This window comes from Rhinolophus sinicus, linkage group LG10, assembly GCF_036562045.2.
Source record: "Rhinolophus sinicus isolate RSC01 linkage group LG10, ASM3656204v1, whole genome shotgun sequence".
NCBI classification, from domain to species: Eukaryota; Metazoa; Chordata; class Mammalia; order Chiroptera; family Rhinolophidae; genus Rhinolophus; species Rhinolophus sinicus.
In genome coordinates, this window is record NC_133759.1 from 102,466,834 (window position 1) to 102,487,242 (window position 20,409).

At 49.5% G+C, this 20,409-nt stretch overlaps 1 protein-coding gene across 1 annotated transcript in view; it reads right to left on the reverse strand.

The window, feature by feature from the left end:
* The window catches only part of SLIT3 (slit guidance ligand 3), a 551,973-nt gene that overhangs the window by 110,870 nt on the left and 420,694 nt on the right, over positions 1–20,409 (reverse strand). The window contains exons 7-9 of the mRNA XM_019740962.2: positions 19,906–19,977; positions 14,262–14,425; positions 5,092–5,233 (exon numbers count right to left, since the gene is read on the reverse strand). Of these exons, the coding sequence (XP_019596521.2) occupies positions 5,092–5,233; positions 14,262–14,425; positions 19,906–19,977 (378 nt within the window). The remainder of the gene's footprint in view (positions 1–5,091; positions 5,234–14,261; positions 14,426–19,905; positions 19,978–20,409) is intronic.

Consider the following 20,409-nt stretch of genomic DNA (forward strand, 5'->3'; position numbering starts at 1 on the left):
TTGGTAGCTTCCAAACAGTGTGCTGCTTTCCTACACGTTATGCTATTTAATCTTGCAGGAACATCTCTAGTGGGTACAATGAGCCCCATTTTTCAAAGGGGGGATCTGAGTGAGCCAGATGTTAGAGAAACATGCCCAAAGTAAGAGGCAGGATGGGATTCACACCAGGGCTATTTATCCCGAGGCTCTGCTCTGAATTATCCTGCTACCTGACCAGCTTCCCTTTTACACCACCAGCCCCTGTGCCACCCCATCTCTCTTCCGTCCACTGTGGCAGCCCCGCAGAAACAAACCCGGCGCTCTCAGAGCATTTAAGAATCACTGATGTTAATGATTTCCAGAGCGCCTCTGCCTCTCCATTCTGCTTCTTTGTTTTTGATTTTTAGTTCTCTCTCTCTCTCTTTAAAATCCCCTAGTGACCAGTGAAATGGGAGGATATTTGCTTTTGTTACGCAGCTGTCTCCCCACCCCAGACAAACAATGGGGTTGAGGTGAGGCTAGGTGCAAAGGGGGGCTACTTTTCTCCCGAGATGCCTTCATTTCTGACTTGACCTTTAAGCCCATCCACAGCCTTTCTTCAGCAAATAAATTAACCAGCAATAGTGGAAGGCATGAGACACTGGATGCCACTATGTGGGGGTGTGGAGCAAACATGGAAGAAGATGGGACAGAGATTAAGACGGGGCTTGAGGTACAGATGGCCCCTCTCCAGCCTTGAGGATCCAGGAGGGTGGACTGACGATGACAGAACAGAGAAGCATGTGGGTCTCTGGCTCTTCCCAGAACCCATCCCTGCTGGAGGCGGGAGCGGGTTGAGAGAAAAGTTGGGGAGCAGCAAGAGCAGTGCTGTTCATGGGAGCGCAGTTTCGAGGAACATCTGCAGTGAACCATCTCACTGCGGGTTCTCTGGAAGAAAGCTATTTTTAGGAGGAATTGGCGATGTGGGGAGACCAGTACACACTCCCCTGAGCTGCTCTGGCTTTGGAAAAATCTAAAATTCTGCCTGATTGCTTTGCGTGAGACAGAGAGCACGCCCTGCAAAATATTGGAGAGGGCAGAACCCCTCCCAAGGTTTAAGAACACCACTACCAGCTAAGGACTGAGCATAGGGAGTAGAGAGCCTGCCAGGGTGCCAAGCACGCCTAAGGAGAAAGGAGAAATATGGATTGTGTACGAGGTTATGGACACGAGGTGGAATTCTTGATAGTAAAAAGAAAAAGTCCCATTCGGCTGACTTTGGGATGATAAATTAGACATGTCCTATTCATCCTGGGGCGTACCCTGAAGTTTCAACTCTCTGCTCCCTTTTTTCTCATCTTCCAACCTCCCCCATCGGCTGGTCTTCTCTCACTGCTAAGAGGATGCATTTTAGCTGCTTTAAAGATGTTCAGGCCAACCCACAGGTCCCCGAGCACGGGCTTTGTTGCTTCTAGGAACAAGTAGGTTTCCTCCTCCAAGCTCTTTCTTACAGGTCACCTCTCCCAGGACCCTCAACCGTAGTCTCGCCTCCTCTGCTTTAATGTCTCAGCTTTATTTCATCACAGGAGAATGAGGCAAGCACAGCACGTGAATGAAGACCTGGGCAATCTGTCTGATGGGCTGTGGGTGCCAGGTAAGCAGGGGCAGTCTTATTTGCATGTTTGCATACATTTGCATGAAAATGAGCTACTGCCAGGCTCAATTTATAACGCTAGTGGCTAGGCTAGTTCTTGAACCTATTCTTTCAACCATAACTTTCAAAGAACTGACCTAGCTTTACGGAGGGACCTCTTATTCAGGCAGTTCCAGCTCCTATGGTTTCTAACCCCTCTCACCGTGCCTAATAAAAGTGGTGGTAGTAATAGCAGTACCACTAAGAGCAGTATCATTGCTAACACAGTATCCCCCATGTACCAGACCCAATGCTAAGCATTTGACAGCAAACGTTCACTTAACTTTCACAAGAAGCATTAAGAAGGTACCATTAGCCTCTGCGTTTTTCAGTTGAGGAAACCAAGACTCAGAAACGTTCTTGGTCAATGGCTAAAAGGCAGGGCTGGCGTTAGAATGTGGGTTTGCCTGAATCCATGGTCTACACTCTTAACCACCTGGTTGTCGTTAGTGGTTGCTTATTTTTGGAAGTACTCTAGCTAGGTTAGTCATTCCCAGACTTTGGGATTTCATGGGCTAGGTGGTTAGAGACCTTTTATTTTGCCAATTAAGGCATTCTCTCTCTCTCTCAGTTATACATAATACACATTCATATAAAGATGTACATTTATAATTCTATAATGACTATGCATATAATAAAACATATTTAACACATACATGTATCCTGCCTTCAGTGGCCATCATTTTATAAAAGAAATGGCATTTTTAATAACAACAAAAGCAGAACAAGGAAGTCCAGGAATTTACAATAAAGGACATTCCTTTAAGCTGAATATTTTTGCTCAATGGAAAAACATCATGTTGTTCTTGTTTTTCTCACTTTACCCCAAATCAGGAAAAACTCACTAATAATCAGACAGCCTCTTGGAAATCACTACTCCAGCTTGTTAATATCCCCTTTAACATTCGATGTCCAGGTTTGAGCTCAACGGCCCAGGTATGGTCTGGTGTGCGTGGGCCCCACCTATGACGTGGACGTCTGCAGTCTCTCTTTCCCAGACACCTGAGCCGTGCACCTCTGAGGTAGCGAGATGTGGAGCAGGAGGGCAGGGTGGGCAGCTCAGACCTCCCGCATCAGGGGTGGGGGGGTGGGGTCAGTGGTTACAGCCTGACCACACAGACTGACCTCTTTCCTCAGGCTGTGGTTTGAGACCTGGTCAAGGGAAAATCTGTGCCTGCTGAAGAGAAAACCTGGCAGATGGAGAAAGAAAGGAACCATCTATGGGGATCTGAAATGATGAATGTTGGCAGGAATTCTATCTTGAACATCCATCTGGGAGGGGGGCAGAGTCCTGCCTTGGAGTGATGGGGGGGTGTCTTATAAACAGGAGCAAAGGGTTAACTGGGTGGAGAGAGAAATGGGGCTGGGAAGTGAAGTGGGAAGACCATGGGCGGGAGAGGAAGAGCAGGGGGAGAATGAATCAAGGGAAGGGAGATAAAGAGAAGGGAAAGGCTGCAGAAAGGGAAGAGAGTAAGGACAGGGATAAACAGAAATGGTAGGAGGAGGGAAGCAGAGGGATAAGCAGGAGAGTCGGTGAGGTCGTAGGGAATTCCATGCACAGAGGGGCTCCTCAAGGCTAGAGTCTGGACCTCAAGGAGTGAAGGAGAGTTACGGTAAAACACAAAGGGAAACAATTCAATTGGTGATTCTTGCTGAAAGGATGACTGAGGGCTGAGTGAAGGTGGATGAACACCACAGACGGTGTGGATGTCAGGACGAGAGGACACTTTGCTAATTAGCTCCTACCTCCAGGAAGGGCGCGGAGGAATGGATTGCGTCCCCTGGGGCTGGGGAAGAAAGTATTAAAGGAAATCAGAGAAGAGCTGGCCAAGCAGATGAAGAAAGAGGGAATAAGGCCTCACGGTTGGAAGTCACACGTTTCTTCTCCTCTCAGTTAGGGTGAAACCAAAATCCTTAACATGCCTCCATGATCTGGCCCTCATTACCCCTCTGACCTCACCCCGTGACACTCTCCCTTGTGTTTACTCCATTCTGGCCTTGTGGTACGCCAGGTAGACTCCTACCTCAGGGCCTTTGCACATGCTATTCCAGCTTTCTGCAACACTCTACCTCCAGATATTCACTTGTTTTTTTTCCTCATTTACTTCAAATCCTTTCCTTGGTTTAGGTTTCTCCATAGAACCTACAACTGTCTATTATATGATCTCATTTATTTTGCCTTGTTGGTTATCACAGTCTTCCCACCACTAGAACACAAGCACCACAAAAGCAGAAACGGTGTCTGTTTGTTGAGGCCCCCAAGCACAGAGCAATGACGGGGACACAGGGAGCTCATAACAGATATTTGTAGAGTGAACGCGTGAATGGAGGAGCCAATGGGCCACCTATTGGAATGAACTGGGAACCAAAGGGCAGGCAGAGGAGAATGAGGGGGAGGAGGAAGGAAAAGAGGAAGATGGGGGAGGGAGGCGGACATGATGCAGAAGCAGAGAGGCGAGGGGAATGAATGCTTTTTATAAAGAGGGATTTCAGCTAATGATGTTTTCAACAGGAGGGTCCCACCTAATCATGTTTTTAATAAAGCCACCTAAAGGTGAAGGCAGAAAATGAAAACAATTATTGTCATACAAAGAGCGATCTGGAGGTCAAAGCCGACTGGCGCTCTACTCAATCGAGAATGAGACACCAGCCATTTTCTAGTGCATGAGGGAATAGTGGGCAAAACTGAGCTACGTGGACAAACACATTTGACGGGAATTTTGGGCAGCTGTGCACACACACAAACACGTCCAATCTTGTCTCTACCTGAAGATCGATCTAGGGGACAACGGTCCAATCTGAAGTGATTCAGAGCTCAGTCTCTTGCTATGGAGTCAGTTCATCCTTCGCACACGTCCCACCATGACCACCACCACCTTCCAGAGCATGTGCCCATGTGCCAGGGACGGTGATAAGCGCTTACATGCAGTATTTCATTTCATTTTCACAAGGGCTCACTGAGAGTACTATGATTACCACGTTATTAGAGGTAAGAAAACTCAACATGAAAGAGCAATCATTTCGCCCAAAGTCAACCAGCTGGCCCATGGCGCCAGGACACAATCACAGGGTGACTCCAGGCCAGGGCCTGGCAAACCTCTCCTGTAAAGGGCCAAACAGGATGTCCATTAGGCTGCTGGGTCACAGCCACTCGCTCCTGCCTTAGAGCCACGCACAATACGTAAACAAACAGGTGTGGCTGTGTTCCAAGAACATACAAAGCTAGGTGGCAGGTATATTAGGCCCACGGGCTGTAGTGTGCTGATGGAATCTACGCTGTTGACCACAGAGCTACCATACCTGGGGGAGCCTGGAAGCACAGCAAAGAGATTCCTGAGGGTCAGCTCTAGCAGGCCAACAGGCTGCCTGCTTACTGGGGGATTGGCTGAGGCAGTGAAATGGTATCGCCAGGGACAGAGGGTGGCAGATGGGGCACTTACATTTCCACGATGCCCTCTGGCAAGTTGGCAGGGATCTCCGTCAAGCCCTTCCCGCGACAGTCCACGATGTTATTACTGCAAGTGCAGGCCGAAGGGCAGGAGATGGAGTTGGCATTGCAGGATGGAGGCTCTGAGTGGGGGCCTGTGGGGCCAGAACACAATGGTCAACTCACATCAGTGTCAGGAGCCTCCTGGGCTTCCGGGCCCCTTAACCAGCTTCCCAATGAGAAGGCGCTGCTGATAAAGCTACCTGAAAAATTATCAGCAGCTGACATTTCCGCTCATCTCAGAGACACAGCTGCCACTGGCTGAACACTGAGCCAAGAGGAGAGACTCTGACCTTGAGCTGACTATTTCTGGATTATTCCACCTGCTCTGTCATCTCATCATCTTAGCCTTTCAGAGAAAGAGGTCCTCTCAGAGTCAATCACACATGAAAATATGCAAAGACCTTATCCTGGGACCGCTTTCTCAGGGTGCCCAATGTCTGAATGACACCCGAGAGTTTTTGGCTTTTGTCTGGGAATTGATGCTGAGTGTAGATACACCTTCATTCCTTTCTCAAGTGGCTGGAAATCACTATCCAAACCAAGTGCGAGGAAAAAAGGTGGCAGAATTTCCCCATCTGGGGCATCAATGTCCACATATCAATACAGTCATCAGCAGTGACACCCAAGACATTTTAACAGCTGTTATGTCCAGAGAACACGCAAATGAAACTTACCTCATTAGAAACAAAATAAGTTACTACATATTTTCAACTCGGCTCTTACTTTGGTCCAAGATGAGAACCAGTGTGACTTTAAAGCAAAGTGGTAAAAACCCAAGAAAATGGAATCCAAGGAGGTTACTTAGAAAGGCAAACGTAGACAAACATACCCATCAGCTGGCAAAATCAAGATTCGAAGATCACAAGAATCATAATCACTGTCGTGGCCATGTCAAATCTCTCATACAAGAAGTAAATTCAAATGTTTTCAGCACATTATATACATTTTCATGCTATGACTCCTTCTTCAAAGTGAGGTAAGAGTCTCAAACCTGTGGTTAGCTTTTCAAGTGTGGACATTGTGGTCCAAAAGGTAGACTCAGCCCAATGGCCTCTTATCCCTCTCCTGCTGGATCCAGACACAGAGGTCATTTCAGTCTTTCCATCTCCCTTTTCCCAGAGCAAAGGGCCACAGGCGAGACCAAACCCAGCATAACTCTGCAGACAGCCTCACTGCTCAGACACGAAACTTCTGGCTGGGAGCTGTCGATAGAGACTAAACATGAAACACAGAAAATGACTGCAGGGAAAAGTGACCTGCGTTTGGCCTCTGTTCACTGGATGAGCTGAGTCTGGGCAGTCAGAGTGAGTCCAGCTACAGAAGTTGCATCAGAAGACTGACTGGGCCTGGGGCAAGTCCTCATGTGGACACTGAGTGAGACTTACGAGTACGGTGGAGACAGCTGCCGAGCTCAGTAGTCCCCCTGCCTGGGGGTGAGCCTTCTGTAGAGGCTCAAACAGATGCCTGTGGCTTAATTTGGGAGGTTTGCCTTGCCAGAAAGTGCCAACCCAGTGAATACAGAGTTTTATTTCCCATGGTGCCTCTCTCTTACACCCACGCGCACACACACACACAATTTTTTTTTTAAAACATCCTCTTAGCTGGACATTTGAGAAAATATTTGTCTAGGGTACAAGGACTTCGAACTCTCCAGTGGCACACTAGTGGCTCCAATGGAGACCATGGAAAATGCCAGAGAGATGATAACTTACACTAAACTCCCCACCTGGAACATTCATGTTTTTTGACAGAGAGGTGATACTGGCTTTGTTCCAAACTGTGAAAGTCTTTACACTTCTAAGACAATGGCAAGCCAGAGAGCCAGCCTGTCAGAGCCTCAGATGAGGAAGGAGAATGTCACAGATGAGAGCGTGGGCTCTGGAGTCCCACTGCCCCAGTTTGAATCCTAGTTCTATCATTTCATCCTTATGTCCCTGTGCCTCAGTTTTCCCCATCTGTAAGATGGGCGGGGGGAATAACAATGCTTATTTCACAGCATGGTTTTGTTGTGAAGGCAAAGGAAGTTAATGCATGTAAAGTACTTACAAGAATGCATGGCACAGAGTCAGAGCTCAGGAATGCCTGCTATTGCTATCATCCTTATTAATGTTATTATTACCAACTGTCTGCAAGACCTTGGGCTAGTCGTGGTACCCACTCTGAGCTTTTCGCTACCTTCTCAGTGAGTAAGGAGTTTGGATTGCAGATGTCTGAAATCCTTTTTGGGTCTAATGACTGACTACCCCTGTTCTTCAGAAAAATGGAAGCAGAAGTGAGACACCTACCAGCACCCTTCCCACCTCAGCTCCACCTCTCTTTGCAGGTGACTAAGAGGACCTACGGTGTGATGGCCTCCTATCCCCTCACCCACATCCCGGGGAGGCTGGGAGCAGTACGGCTTCAGACGCGGGGCTTTTGGAGCACAGATGGCGCTCCTCCAAAGAAAACTGCCAGGTCTGGCCCTCCACATCAAGGGGTAAGTGCGCCAGACAAAGTCAGGGAGAATTGCCTCAGCCCGGGTACCGTCCTGTTTGGGAAATGTTGGGCTCCTGGGAGGGCTGGAGTCGGAGCTCCTGCCTTTCCGTCCATGGAGGAGGGATGACTGCCCCTCTTTTGATCTGTCCATATATTACTTGGTTGGGGTGTTTCTGAAAAAAGGGGGAAAATAAGACATTATGGTCAAGGGCTTCTATGGGCAACAGGAAGTTCTGAAATGGGACTTTTTTCAAAAGTGCTCCTTTGGACGGCTCTGCTAACGTTAGTTCTGTTTAAACCAGACCCAGGTTGCAGCCTTGAGTCCCTCCCAGAAGGAGCTGGGTGTTTCCCAGGGTAGCTCTGATTCTGTAGGCAGTGTGTGCTCCATTTCAGGGGATGTTGTTAAGGCAAAACAGCCTTTGAAAAAGACTCCTTAACCAGGTCACTAACAACACCTTTAATTACGCACAGTGGTAATTACAGCCTCCTGAGCACCCGGGCTGGCAGCTCCCCAGCCAGGCACTCACACATAGTAAGGACATTACTCCCTTGTTAAACAAAATTTCAGGTTGAAGAGGGTGCCGAAAGATGGGTTCATTTTCCCTGGAAACATTCCCCTCTGATCAGTGCTTGATGGACCAAAGCCCATTTCGCTTTGGGCCTCTGAGTGACGTCAGAAGTCCCTCCCCTTTGCTTTCTGTGTCTGGACAGACTGAGTCTCGAATGTAAGTTCTATAAGGGCATTAACTTTTTTTGTCTTACTTCCTGTCACATCCCATGTGCCTAAAACAGGGACCGACACAAAACACCGACTTAGTAAACATACCTTGGGTGAGTGAGAGGACAAATTCACAAGTGAAATTGGCCCAGAAGCCTGGCAGACATGGGAGCCGAATGTCACCAAGCTATGGCGGTGAGCCTTCCTTCTGGAAGGGCGCTGAGGGGAGCCCTTGAGTTCTGCGTGCCCTGGGCTCTGGTCATAGAATCAGCCACAGAGTGGGGGATGGGACGGCATTGGCGAGGTGGGCTCTCATGCCTGAAGTTGAAGGCTTTCTGCCACATCTGCCCAGTCCTCTGGGGCTGCCGATAAGCCTTACTCACCTGCATGGGTCAGGGTGTCCTGTGTGCTCCACTGAACTCTGCCAGCAAATCCATCCCTCCCAGCCCTTCCTGTCCACACATGTCGAAGGGGACGGGGGTGGTGCAAGGGGCAGTGGATTTCCAAGGGGACAACGCGAGGAAACACCTGCCGTTCTACAAGCTGGGAGGAAGAAAGAAATGGGAGTGGAGTTTTCATATCAGGATAGGAAGAGTCTCTACGTCTCTGATGGAAGGGACTGTCTGGGATGGGCCTCACGCGTGTCTCCATGTTGCATAACATGTTCTCACGGTGCCCACGAGTCTTCATCGTCCTGGAGCAGCCTGCCTACTGGTGCCACCTCCTCCTCTCCCTTACATCAGAACGCAGCGATGGACAAGCAGGCAGAAGCCCCTGTAATCTACGTTCTACAGTGTTCTACTCTAAGCTTAGGGGTGAACGCGGATTTGCTCTTCATTCCTTCCCTTTTAAGTAAGTGCCCAAGCCCTCGGCTCCTGGAGGCAGGAGGACGTTCTCACCCTCAACTGGAGGTGAGGGTGTGGGCCCAGAGCCCATCACCCAGCCGGGGCCCATCACCTTTCCTCAGTCAGCTTCTGCTCTACAGTTCCGATCTGGAGCCAGAGCGACCTCTGTGCCAAACAAGAGGGATCGGAGATGCCCGCCTTCTGAAGTCTCCTAAGCTTCCCCGCATTGTGGCCTCATGTGTTGATAAAGGGCAGGGCAGAGCTTGGGGGAACACGGCACTGGCCCTTCTCTGCTCTTCACTGATCACTGGGGTGCCCCTGTCCCATCAGGAAGAGGGGCGCTCCGTGGGCAAGGGGACAGGAATGCATTCCCCGCCTGGCCTCACACAGGAAACATGCTCATAATCACCAGCGTGGACAGGGAACTAACCATCCTGTCTCTGCGGGCGGCACAACTCCCCCTCTGGTTCTGAGGGACCAGAAGCTGGAGTGGTGACCAGGGAGGTGGATCTGGCCCAGCTGCCACCTCACCTTTGTTCTCCTAATTGGCAAACGGGGATGATCGTCACGCTGAAAGCACAAAGCCCTAACTTACCCACCCCAATGAATGGGGCACATGTCACTGAGCTCAGACCTACAAAGGGCCATGGAGACGGTGAGGAAACAGGAGCCCTGAGCGAGGGGAGCTCTTGCCCAAGGACACAGTCGTGGCCAAACTAAGAATAACCATCATTCTCGTAAACGCAGCCAACATTGACGGCATGTTTCCTCCGTGCTGGATGCTGTATTAAATGCTTTGTATACATGACCTTACTTGCGCCTCATAACACCCATGGCGTAGGTTCTATTACGATTGTCCCTGTTACACTGGTGAGGAAATGAACGAATAGGAAGGACAAGCAAACTGCCCAGGATCATGGAGCGAGTGAAGCATAAGGCGCCACATTTCAGTGCAGTGCTCTTCTTACCATCTCCTCTGCCCAAGACACCCACAGGCCTCTCTTTACTGCTGTGAAATTGAAGAGCATTAGAGCTTTGGAGTCTCGTGAGAAAGAGGCAGTTCGGGTGGTGACATGGAACGGTCACACCTGCTGGTGTGAGAGCTGCGTTTCTTTCTTCCTGTCTTTAAAGAGAATATCACCGAGTAGAATGCACAGAGTCGAAACACCCAATGGCCTTGTGAGCATGTGGAAATAAATTAATTCCAGTATTCAAATTAAGCATCCCTGTTGGCCTCTGGCCTTTCAAAAGCCAACAACAGACTGTGATGACAATGGGACTCAAGCAATTATGATGAGAATATAAATGAACGTGATTTAAATACCAGAGGCATGATAATTTTGGGAATGGCCATAAACCTAATAATCTCATTCTTGCAATGTCCAATTATGGTGTTTTAATTAAAATCTCCTAAGGAGATGGGCGGCCAGTCAGGCTTACCTTAATTATCTTTATACTTAGTAGCTGGTCCCAAATTAAAAAAAAAAGAAAGAAAGAAAAAAAGTGGGGTGGGGGGGAGTTTCCTGTTTCCAGGGAGATACACCTATCTCATTTTCAATAATAAATGAGAATATGTTCATTGAGAGGCTATTAGGATCAAACACTGTTCTAGGTATCGGGGTATCTGAAATGAGGTATGCCATGGCCCCTTATTGCTAAAAGACAAGATTAATCTTCATGAAAAGGTATCTCACATTCGAAGGCCATGGGCAGATGAGTGTGAAATGGGGGGACAACCCAATGGGTTCAAAGATGTTCAAAGGAAACAGATCACTGACTCAGGAGGTCAAAGGTTTAACGAATCCCCTTGAATTACAAACTGTGACTGGTAAAAACGTTCTCAGATTAAGGTGTCAGCAAATTGACGCATGGAAAGTAAATCCTAGAGTTTAAACTCCCAAATAAGCCCTTTAGGTAAAGACGGAAAAAACCAACCAAACGAACAAAACTTTGCAACTCACATAACACGAGCCAACTAATGGCCAAAGCAGAACCTTTCTTCGGGGCTGTGATAAGAACTCTGAGAAAGTCCCACTCAGGTTCAGGCAACAGACCAGAACTCTTCGAGTCCTAGGGCACTAACCTTGGTCTTGAATCAGGAAAAGCTAACAGAGAAATCATTTCAGCAGTGGCTGAAGGAAACCAAGCAGTTCAGTTGTGTATCACAGAAAAACGTTCATAATAAATAAAACAAAGATATAGTCCCTCACCCTTGTGAAAAATTCCTAATTGTCTCCCCAGAGGAAAAAAAAAATAAATGCCTTCGACAGGAAGGGCGCAGGTGACAGAGGAGATGAATTTTGTCAAAGCATGGTGCTAGTGAATTCCTGGGTTAGCTGGAGTGACAAGGGGCCCGTCGCTGGGGCTTCTGGGAAGAGGCTGGGCTCCAGACAGCTGGATTTAATTCAAAGGGAGCTATCAGGGACTCGGACAGGCAAGGCCCTCACAGCCTGAGAGATCAAGCTCTTTCCTGTCTCTGCAGTCGGGTGTTTGGCGAATTTTTTGATACCATCTAAGGGCCCAGGGAGGTTTTCTGATGCTGCCTGTACAGGGGCCACTGGTGATGGAGCTACACGCAGGGATGGCTTAATTGGTGCCACACACCTTTCTTTCTCCTGAGCAGATAACCTCTATTTTTAAAGAGATGGCTTGCTTCCCCTGCCAACCCCCTGTCCCTGGGCCTTTCTTGACTAAAGTCTTCTTGCTGCAAGTTATTGGGGGAATAGCTTGCGAGAGGAGGAACACTGCTGGTTCTGCAGCTAAAACGGCCGCAGTCAGGTCTGGACAAAACCACCTCTTTCAGGTGTCCTGCTGGGCTCTGCTATGGGGTGGGGCCTGCACCGCCGGGCGATGCGTGTGTGGGGGGTGGTCAGTGCATGAAAATAACCCTTCTCCTTGACCTCTTCTGTGTACACAGCCTGAGTCTTGCTCCATGCTGCTTCCTCTGGCGGCCTTTTATCACAGTCTCACCAACTACGTTTAGCAATTATCAAAGAGTTAGCACTTTTTGGAGAAGGTGGTCCTCTTGGACGCCACTAATGATGGCGGCGGTTCGTTCATCACGGATGTTCAATACACCAGTTCCCCCAGGCCATCCTATCTGCCTTGGATCTTTTCAGAAAGGAGCCCGCACATATTCTATTTTTAACCCGAGACCTGGGAAAGCACCTAAAGATCTCCTCAATGGACTGTGGTCCCACTGTGGGCCTCCCCTGAATTCATACTGTGCTGAAAGGGTGGAGGTCAGTGGCCTGGTCATGCACGGAGTCTGCAGACTAAACGCTCATGTCCTCCAAAGACACCTGGTCTCGTATTAGGAAGCTGCAGGGTCTCCCACAAGCAATGGGCGTCACTGCCATAAACGGGAGGCGATGAGGACATTTCTATGTGACAACGAAGCCGCCTGTGAGATCTAGCCGCTCCAGACGAGGGACATCTGGGGAGCTAGCACCTCCAGGACCCAAGAGGATCGCCTGGCCTTACCCCCCTGGGGTTTGGATCCCGACTACGGTTAGATAAGCAACGTCTCACGACTGCTTCGATGGGAAGGCACTTCTGTGATGAGGTGGTGTTTATGTTCGTGTGCAGCATGGAGCTTGGTACCACCTATAACGATGTGTTTTCACATTCTCTCTAATTAGTTTTTCTCATTAGCTCTTGGTTGACTCCTGCACTCTATAATTATTTCTTTCACTGGCACTTATGCCGGTATTGTACCCTTTGCCTAATAATTACTGTAATTACAGTCACTGTGTTTGAGTTTGGTGCCTGTGTGATAAGCGGTTTTATTATCCGTGTTTGATGGGAAGTGATTTCTAAGTGGGCGTCTATAGGAAATTATTGAGGTACTGCTCTGAGACGTGTTAGGATGTCGCTGGATAATAAAGAACTTGATGAAGTAGTAACATGACAGGGGCAACAGCAGAGAACGAGAGGAAGCTGGATTCAAGGAAATGCTTACATATACACATACTGCAAGTGCAGCCCAGAGAAGAAGAGGGCCGACCCGCACTCCTGTCATAGCAGCTCCTGCAGCGTTTGCTGCTCAATAAACCTGCAGTACGGAAAGCTGCACCAGTTAAGAACGGTGGGAACTGCAGCCCCACCCGTGCTAAGCGCCCTGTTGTTCTCTCTTCCTGCACCGTCTCCCTGAGACCGGCCTGTGCAGGCCATTGGGCCCTGATCCCAGGACTGGGTTCCTGGATGTCAGATATGCCTCTTTGGGAACGTCCTCAACAACCATAGTTTCTATTGTTTCCTTTGTTGAGGAAATCAAGGGATTCGCTCTACTTTGCCAGAAGAAAAGGGAGAATCGGTGGGACTGGAGGATATCAACGGAAAGTGAAAAGCAAAGCAGCAAGCACATTTAGGATTCTGTGTAAAAGCGGCTCCATCCTCTGGGACGACGTTCTCGGTCTCTCAACCACCTCCCATCCCCGGACGTCCGCGCTGCCTCAGTATGTCTGTGCACAGTTCTGTTTTCTGTGCTTCTATTACATTTCGATCGCCTATAGATCAAACGCCTATGTTTGCTCAGCTCATTTTGTGGGCCCACTAAACTATAATAATTAAGCCTCACTTATTAGCTCTTACCAAGTGCTGTGTATTATGCTAAGGGCTTTCTATGCATTATTTCATTTAATCCTCCCACCCATCCTGTGAGTTATGTACTAGTATTATTTCCATTTTGCAGACAAGTGGAAACTTGCCAAAGTCACACCCTGGTAAGGGGCAGAGCTAGGATTTCCAGCCAAGGAGGCTGACCCCACAGCCTCCATTATCCTGTCTCCCAATTGCTGTGAGCAACTGGAGGACAGAAACATGTTTAGCAAACGCTCAAGTCCCTAACAAATGTTAGGTTTCTAACAGAAAGTGGTTCATGAGTTCTTTGAGCCTTTTCACTTAACAGATGACAAGAACTTCTTGCTTGGAACCCCTTGAAGGCCTCCAGTATTCTCTAAGCACTGGGGTGACCTGGGGTTCCACACCCAGCTCTGGGCCAAGGTGTGTGCTGAAGGTCAGGGTGACCTCCTGGGTGGGTGAGTGACAGCGCAGGAGGGCAGAGCAGGGGGGCGGCCTCACCTGGGCACACGTACTCCTTCTTCTGCACGTCTGCCACGTTGAAGCCCCTCAGGTGCACAGGAGCCATGCAGAGTGTGAACTGGCCGATGGTCCGCCGCTGTCGCAGCCAATCCGAGAGCCAGGCCAGGTGACAGTCGCAGTACAAGTGGTTGGAGTGGAGGCGCCTGGGAGAGGCAGCGACAGAGGGAAGACATGTCACAGCATGAAGAGGGGAGGCTGCCACTGGCTGGACAGAGCGGGCCAAACCTCTGTGCCCTCTGTCTAGCGTGATAATGCTCAGGAGCCCAGGGGAGCTTTCCCCTCTGCATGACTGAATTACTACAGGAATCTCAACCTTTTATTGCCAGCCACAAATGACAGTTATCTTCACACGGAGGCCACACCCAGCGGAGGCCTCCAGGGGCTGAGCAATTCCCCAGTTCTTAATAGTAATTCCACCCTTTTCTTTCCCACTCAAAACACCTTCAGCACGTAGGAGGGGGAGAGTGACAGGATGACAGTGACCATCCTGATTCAGGTCAAACTTCCATAGGGGTGGCTCATGTGCGAATTTCAGTGCTGTAGCTAACATGCGTTACAGATGGCTTGAGACAGCTTCTCAATCTCAATGCCCCGGGTTATGGTGGCATGGCGGCTGAGCTCTGCTGCTGCTTTTACCCTTTCGTTCTCTCCCTACGTGTCCTTTAATGAAGCCCCTGCACGTAATGCTGGTGAGCCCAAAACCAATACCACGGAGAGCACCAGCCAGGGTGAGCAGAGCAGGGCATGCAGAGAAGGATGCACCTATTTAAATAAGTGTTGTCCACACCACACTCCTGTAACCCACAGCCGTCTCTCCATAATGCCCTTCATCTTCCCAAGTTCAATTCTACCTGGTTTATCTGCTCTTCTGACTGGCTCAGGTGCCTCTGAGAAAGCCAGTTCCAGGACTCCCTGGCTTTCTCCCTCTAGTAGCTGATTCCAGATCAATTTCTTGCCCTTGACTGAGCAAGATTCCCCAGAGCAATCTGCAGGTTCCACTTCTGAGGGCAATCCCGTCTGTTACATGACTTGAATTTCCTTTCCATTAATTGGGGGACAAACTAAGGATATCCAGGGGCTTCTAAAGGTTCTTCCCCCAGGTTTCTCTACCGGAGCTTCCAACGTCCACATTCCCTAGAACCCTATGTCATTAGAAGTGGTGATAGGCCAGTTTTAGTCACATCAGCTTATCGTATACTTGGCTTTCTGATGCCCAATCCGGGACATGGTAATCAGAGAGCAGTATCTGGGGACTTTCAAGCACTCTGTGTCAAGCCAGTTAACACTGAGTGGCAGTGGAAAGCAGGGACTCGGGCTGCCGCCATGCCTGAAATGGAGAGAGCTGAAGGGCTCTTGACCACACTTCACTTAGCGCGAGGCCAACACCGCTAAACATCGGGCAAGTGCAGCCAACTTGTGCTGCATGCCGGTGTAGCCTCACTGCCGTGCACGGGGGAAAACCCTGGGCATGCCGGAGCCAGTGGGTGCCTTGGCAGCCTCGGGGGGGCCCCCACATCCCAGCCCATCAGAGGAACTCAATGAACCTGATTCCCACATAGAATGTCATTTTATTTTTCCTGCTGAAAAGATTTTTATGATTTTGTTTTAACATTAATTTAGATGATGTAATTTTCTTTTTGTATTCCAGGGCCAACATTTAAGGCCCAACCCATTTTAACAGCTTCCTAGGCCCAAGATACAGTGCCTATAACGGGCCCCAATCAATCCTCCCCATTGAGTTTCAAAGCTGGGATCCCCCAGTGCTGCTGAAGGCACTTCAGAAAGAAGTGCAGCAGTTGGCAAGGGTTTGGAGAAGCACCTCAGTTCTCACAGGGGGTCTGGGGGTGAACTTGCAGCTGGTTTCTCTTTCCTAAGGAGCATGAGGAGAGAAGGGAATTCCTTTACCACACTGGGCCTTGCTGGGGAATGGCAGATGAGTGAAAATGGTCTGTCTACTGACCCAGTCCTGAGCTGTGCTGAGAGAGAGACAGGACTCCATGGCTGGACATAGACCCTGGGGTACAAAGGCTGCCTGGGACTGACCAGTGGGTCAGTCCTGGTGACAAGGTGGTGGCATGTGCAGGCTGAGGGGCGGAGTTCTTTCATATGCCAGGAGGATCACACCTTTTAATGAGAGTGGGGCTTTCGTTAGGAAAGGGACTGCCCTCTGTGGCAGTGAGGAGGGAAAGCTGAGGACACAGGGATTCACTCTGAAGCAACGAGTGTGGACCTACGAGGCGGATCAATGCGAACAAATTCCCGTCAGTTCCAATCAGGGCTAAGAGATCAATGGAAGAACCAAAATGAGGTTTAGGTAAGTCAGATCCTCACTGAGAGGATTAATTTCTGAGATAATCAAAATGTCAGAGGTTTGTTCCCCTTTTGGAAGATTATATTAGGTTGATTCTTCCTCAGTCCCTGCCTGCAGCTCAAGCCACCTCGCTTCTTACCCTTGCTGCAGATGGTCCCTGTTCCTTTGTCTGTCTTTGTAAGAATTTCTCTTCTTCCAAAGGGGACCAGGAAGAGAGGTGACCAAAAATAACTTAGAAGCCACGTGAAGGCTCTTGTCAGAAGCCGGAGGCAGTTGATGGGCTCAGCTCCCCCCGTTCTCGGAATTTTACCCATCAAAATGCTGGGAGAGAGGGTGCCAGAGCTAGTGGTCGCAGACTCTTTCAAGCTGCCTTTCATATCATGTCTGGGAGACCAAATTGAGTAATAACATCCTAAATACTAAGATTAAAAGAAAAAAATAATCATGTTTGTCATGAAACGTGAGCCTGGAAACCGCCAGGAGTATTTTTAGTCCTCCTGAGTGAGAAGGGAAATTATTTTACTTTCAATAATTTTGGTGAGTTGGGAGGGTGATGACACGGGGGTGGTCCCTCCCTTCCTAGGTATTGAAACGATTCACGAGAAGTGCTTAGCACACGGCCTGGCACGTTGTAAACCACTAAAACAAAGCCTGCTGTTACTACCATTATGAGGAAACTAGCTCCACACTGCAGTCTCGTCCCAACCCATGGTCCTGCCTGTACAAGGCTCTCATCTCTGATTTAGACACAGAAGCATCGAGGCAGCCAGGAGGTTCCTGCATGGTGTCCTGCCATCTTCTGCTGACGGATACACCATATTCCAAGTTGGCTAACCCACCTTTACAGGAGATAAGGTGAATGAGTACAAATGCCAATTTGTAAAAGGTGCCTTTTAGCAACAGACACTAAATTAAATTTCCAGCAAATCCTTTTAGAGAGGGTCAGTGTTCATTTTCTATAAAATGTGGCTTTCTGAATTCAATATAAAAGCTTTCCTTTAGAAATCCCATTTATGACTTCCTCTCTCCTCTTCCCCCCTTCTCCAGCACCAGTTCCCCTCCCCCCCCCACTTTAATTACAGTGAAGGGGGATTAGTCAGCTCAAGTCTCTGGAGAGTTCTATACAGAGCCATCTCTGAAATTAAACTAAAGAGAAAATGGCACCAGGCAGGGAGCAAAGAGAACAGACGAGATTGATTCATTGATTTGAACTCATCAGATGAGTGTTCAGGACCACAGGGGAGGACGCCAACAGAACACTCTGTCCCACCCTCTTCCCTCACCCCATACAGCCAAACCAAGCCCCCAAGACCCAGACCTAGCCATCTCCCCGCTTCTGTGGACCCAGCCCAGCTTGTCATTGCTGCTGCTAAACTGGAAACAAGAAGCAGGGGAGTAGAAATCACAGCAGCCCCTGTGGTCACAGAAGCAGCATTCCCTGGAGCTGAGCCAATTTCTGCCAGCCAGAGCCGTATTTCTCCTAATCAACCCACTCGTGGACACAGGCCCAGCACCCCGAGGCCAGGACCGCTGGGCCATTCTCTTCTCAGGCTCATCGGTGTTTTCTGGAGACTCTGAGGAGGTCTTTGAAGACCCAATGGTTTCTCCTTAAAACTCCATTACGGGCACCATTCAATTTTTAAAAGGGAGGGAAAAAGGTAGATGCCCTTGAAGGAATTATGTTATCCTATGAGGGATCAAAAGGAGAACTGGGGAACAATGATGGAAGCTGGGCTTGGATCATTTTTCTTCTTCTTCTTCATAATAACTAGTATTTGTTGAGTGCACACCATGACTTTACACCTTAGCACATTTCATTCTCATTAACTTATTAACTAGCTGTCCCTGAACGGCAGCAGTGGGAAGAAACTTGCCCAGAGTAAGTGGTTGACCTTGCATTTAAATTCAGGTTTGCCTGACTCCCAGTCTGTGTCCTTCTTAGGGCACTTTATGCTGTTTCCTTCTAAACTGCTTCTCACTTAGTGAGGTTGCTTTCTCGCTAATGCAGCGGTTCTCAGACTTTAAGAGCATCAACACCTCCTGAAGGGCTTGCTGGAAACAGGTGGCGGGTCCCACCCCTGGAGATTCTGATTCCATGGGTCTGGGGTGGGGCCTGAAAGTTTGCTTTTCTAGTAAGTGCCAGGTGATGTGGACACTACCCATCTAGGGACCCCCTCTGGGAACCACTGCTCTAAGGGTTTTCCAATTTCTGTGGATTCCATGTTAATTAGGCGCCACTGCTAAGCTGGGTGTTTGGTACTTTCAGTCCAGATTTCTGGCTAAATACTGTGATGATAATGATTGACAACGAAGACGATGATAAGAAAACAAACAATTAATATCATTTACTGTCTACTCCGTGTCAGGCACTTTACGTATCTAGCTCATCGGCTCCTCACCCCGCCATGGTTTGTAAAGGAGGAAACAGAGGTCCCGGAGCCAATACAGGCACAGGAGGGATCCAGCCCTGTATCTTGGCCCTAAGTGAATTTGGCGGAAAGCTCTTGGGGGCTGGTTCTCCCTTGGAACTGTGATGCTCCAGCCCTGAGGCTCCACCACCACGGGGAAAGCATGAGCACGAGCCTCTTTGGAAGGGGCAGCGGAGTCCATTCGCAGAGAAACTTACACAGGGTTTCCGGCTAAGAGTAGAGGGGAACTCCCCAGGCAATAAGGCACCGGAGCTGCGCTCGGTCTGGGCTGTTGTCGGGAGACCTGCTGTCCCAGCCCACACCCTGCTGGGCTTGAGCCCACCCAACATTAAAGCTCAAGAACCAAGTTCCTGCATCCCAGTATCAGAATATCCTCCAGCGAGCAGGTGAGCACGGGAGTGTGGTGAGTGGGGCTGGGAGGCAGGGGACCAGGAGCCATGAAGACTCTACTCCACCGCTCCCAGAGGGGAAAACCAGTGTAACCATTGGCAATAATGATAGAACTGTCAGAGGTACATGACATTAGCCAAGGAAATGGTGAGTCATTACGGCCTGGTTCTCTATGCTCTGTGACAGGGTAACACGAATCGACTTTCCCACCAAGATGGAAAACACAAGAAGATTCCCACAGTCCCAGGATGGAGAGCAATGAGTCTGTCTGCTGCGGAATGGGGGGGCGAGAGTGACGGGGGGCACCGTGACCCTTGCCCCCGTCTGCCCTGGCTCACCAGCACCCCCTTAGCTAATAGCAGGAGGAGGCAGCATTTGGATAAGGAAGCATGGGGCACGTCATAGCACTGCAGGCTTGACAGGCAGCTTGGAGGGTGCACTGTGGGCTGCCTACAGGGGCGGGGGGGGGGGAGGACCAGGGCCCGTTACTCACAGAGTCCGAATCTTCGGCATGTGGTTGAAGCTGGTGACCAGGATGCGGCTGATGTTGTTGTTGTTGAGTGTCCTGCAGAGACCAGGGAAAACGGAGACGGTCAGCAGGGAGCAGCCTGAGGGGCACCAAGAGCCGATGCGCAGCACAACGGGGAGGGACGGATGTGACTGCAAGAGGGACCACACCTCAGCAGCCACGGGCCAGTGGGCGGAGCAGCTGGGGACAAGTGGGCGGGCCTGCTTGGAGAACCCGATTCCTGTTGCCAGTGGATCCCTCCCCCCCCTTGGCTGCTCTCTCAGTACTTTGTACCCACCTGAAGCAGTAATATGGCTTCCTGAAATCCTACTATGTGCTGAGTGCTTCATGACAGTGTCTCTCATTCTCACACCTACAATGCCAGTTACGTATTACTGTTCTCATTTTAGGGAGTAGGAAGTGGATAGACATCATTTTGCTCAGTGACACACAACCCTACAAGGTAGGCATTAGCCTCATTATAGATAA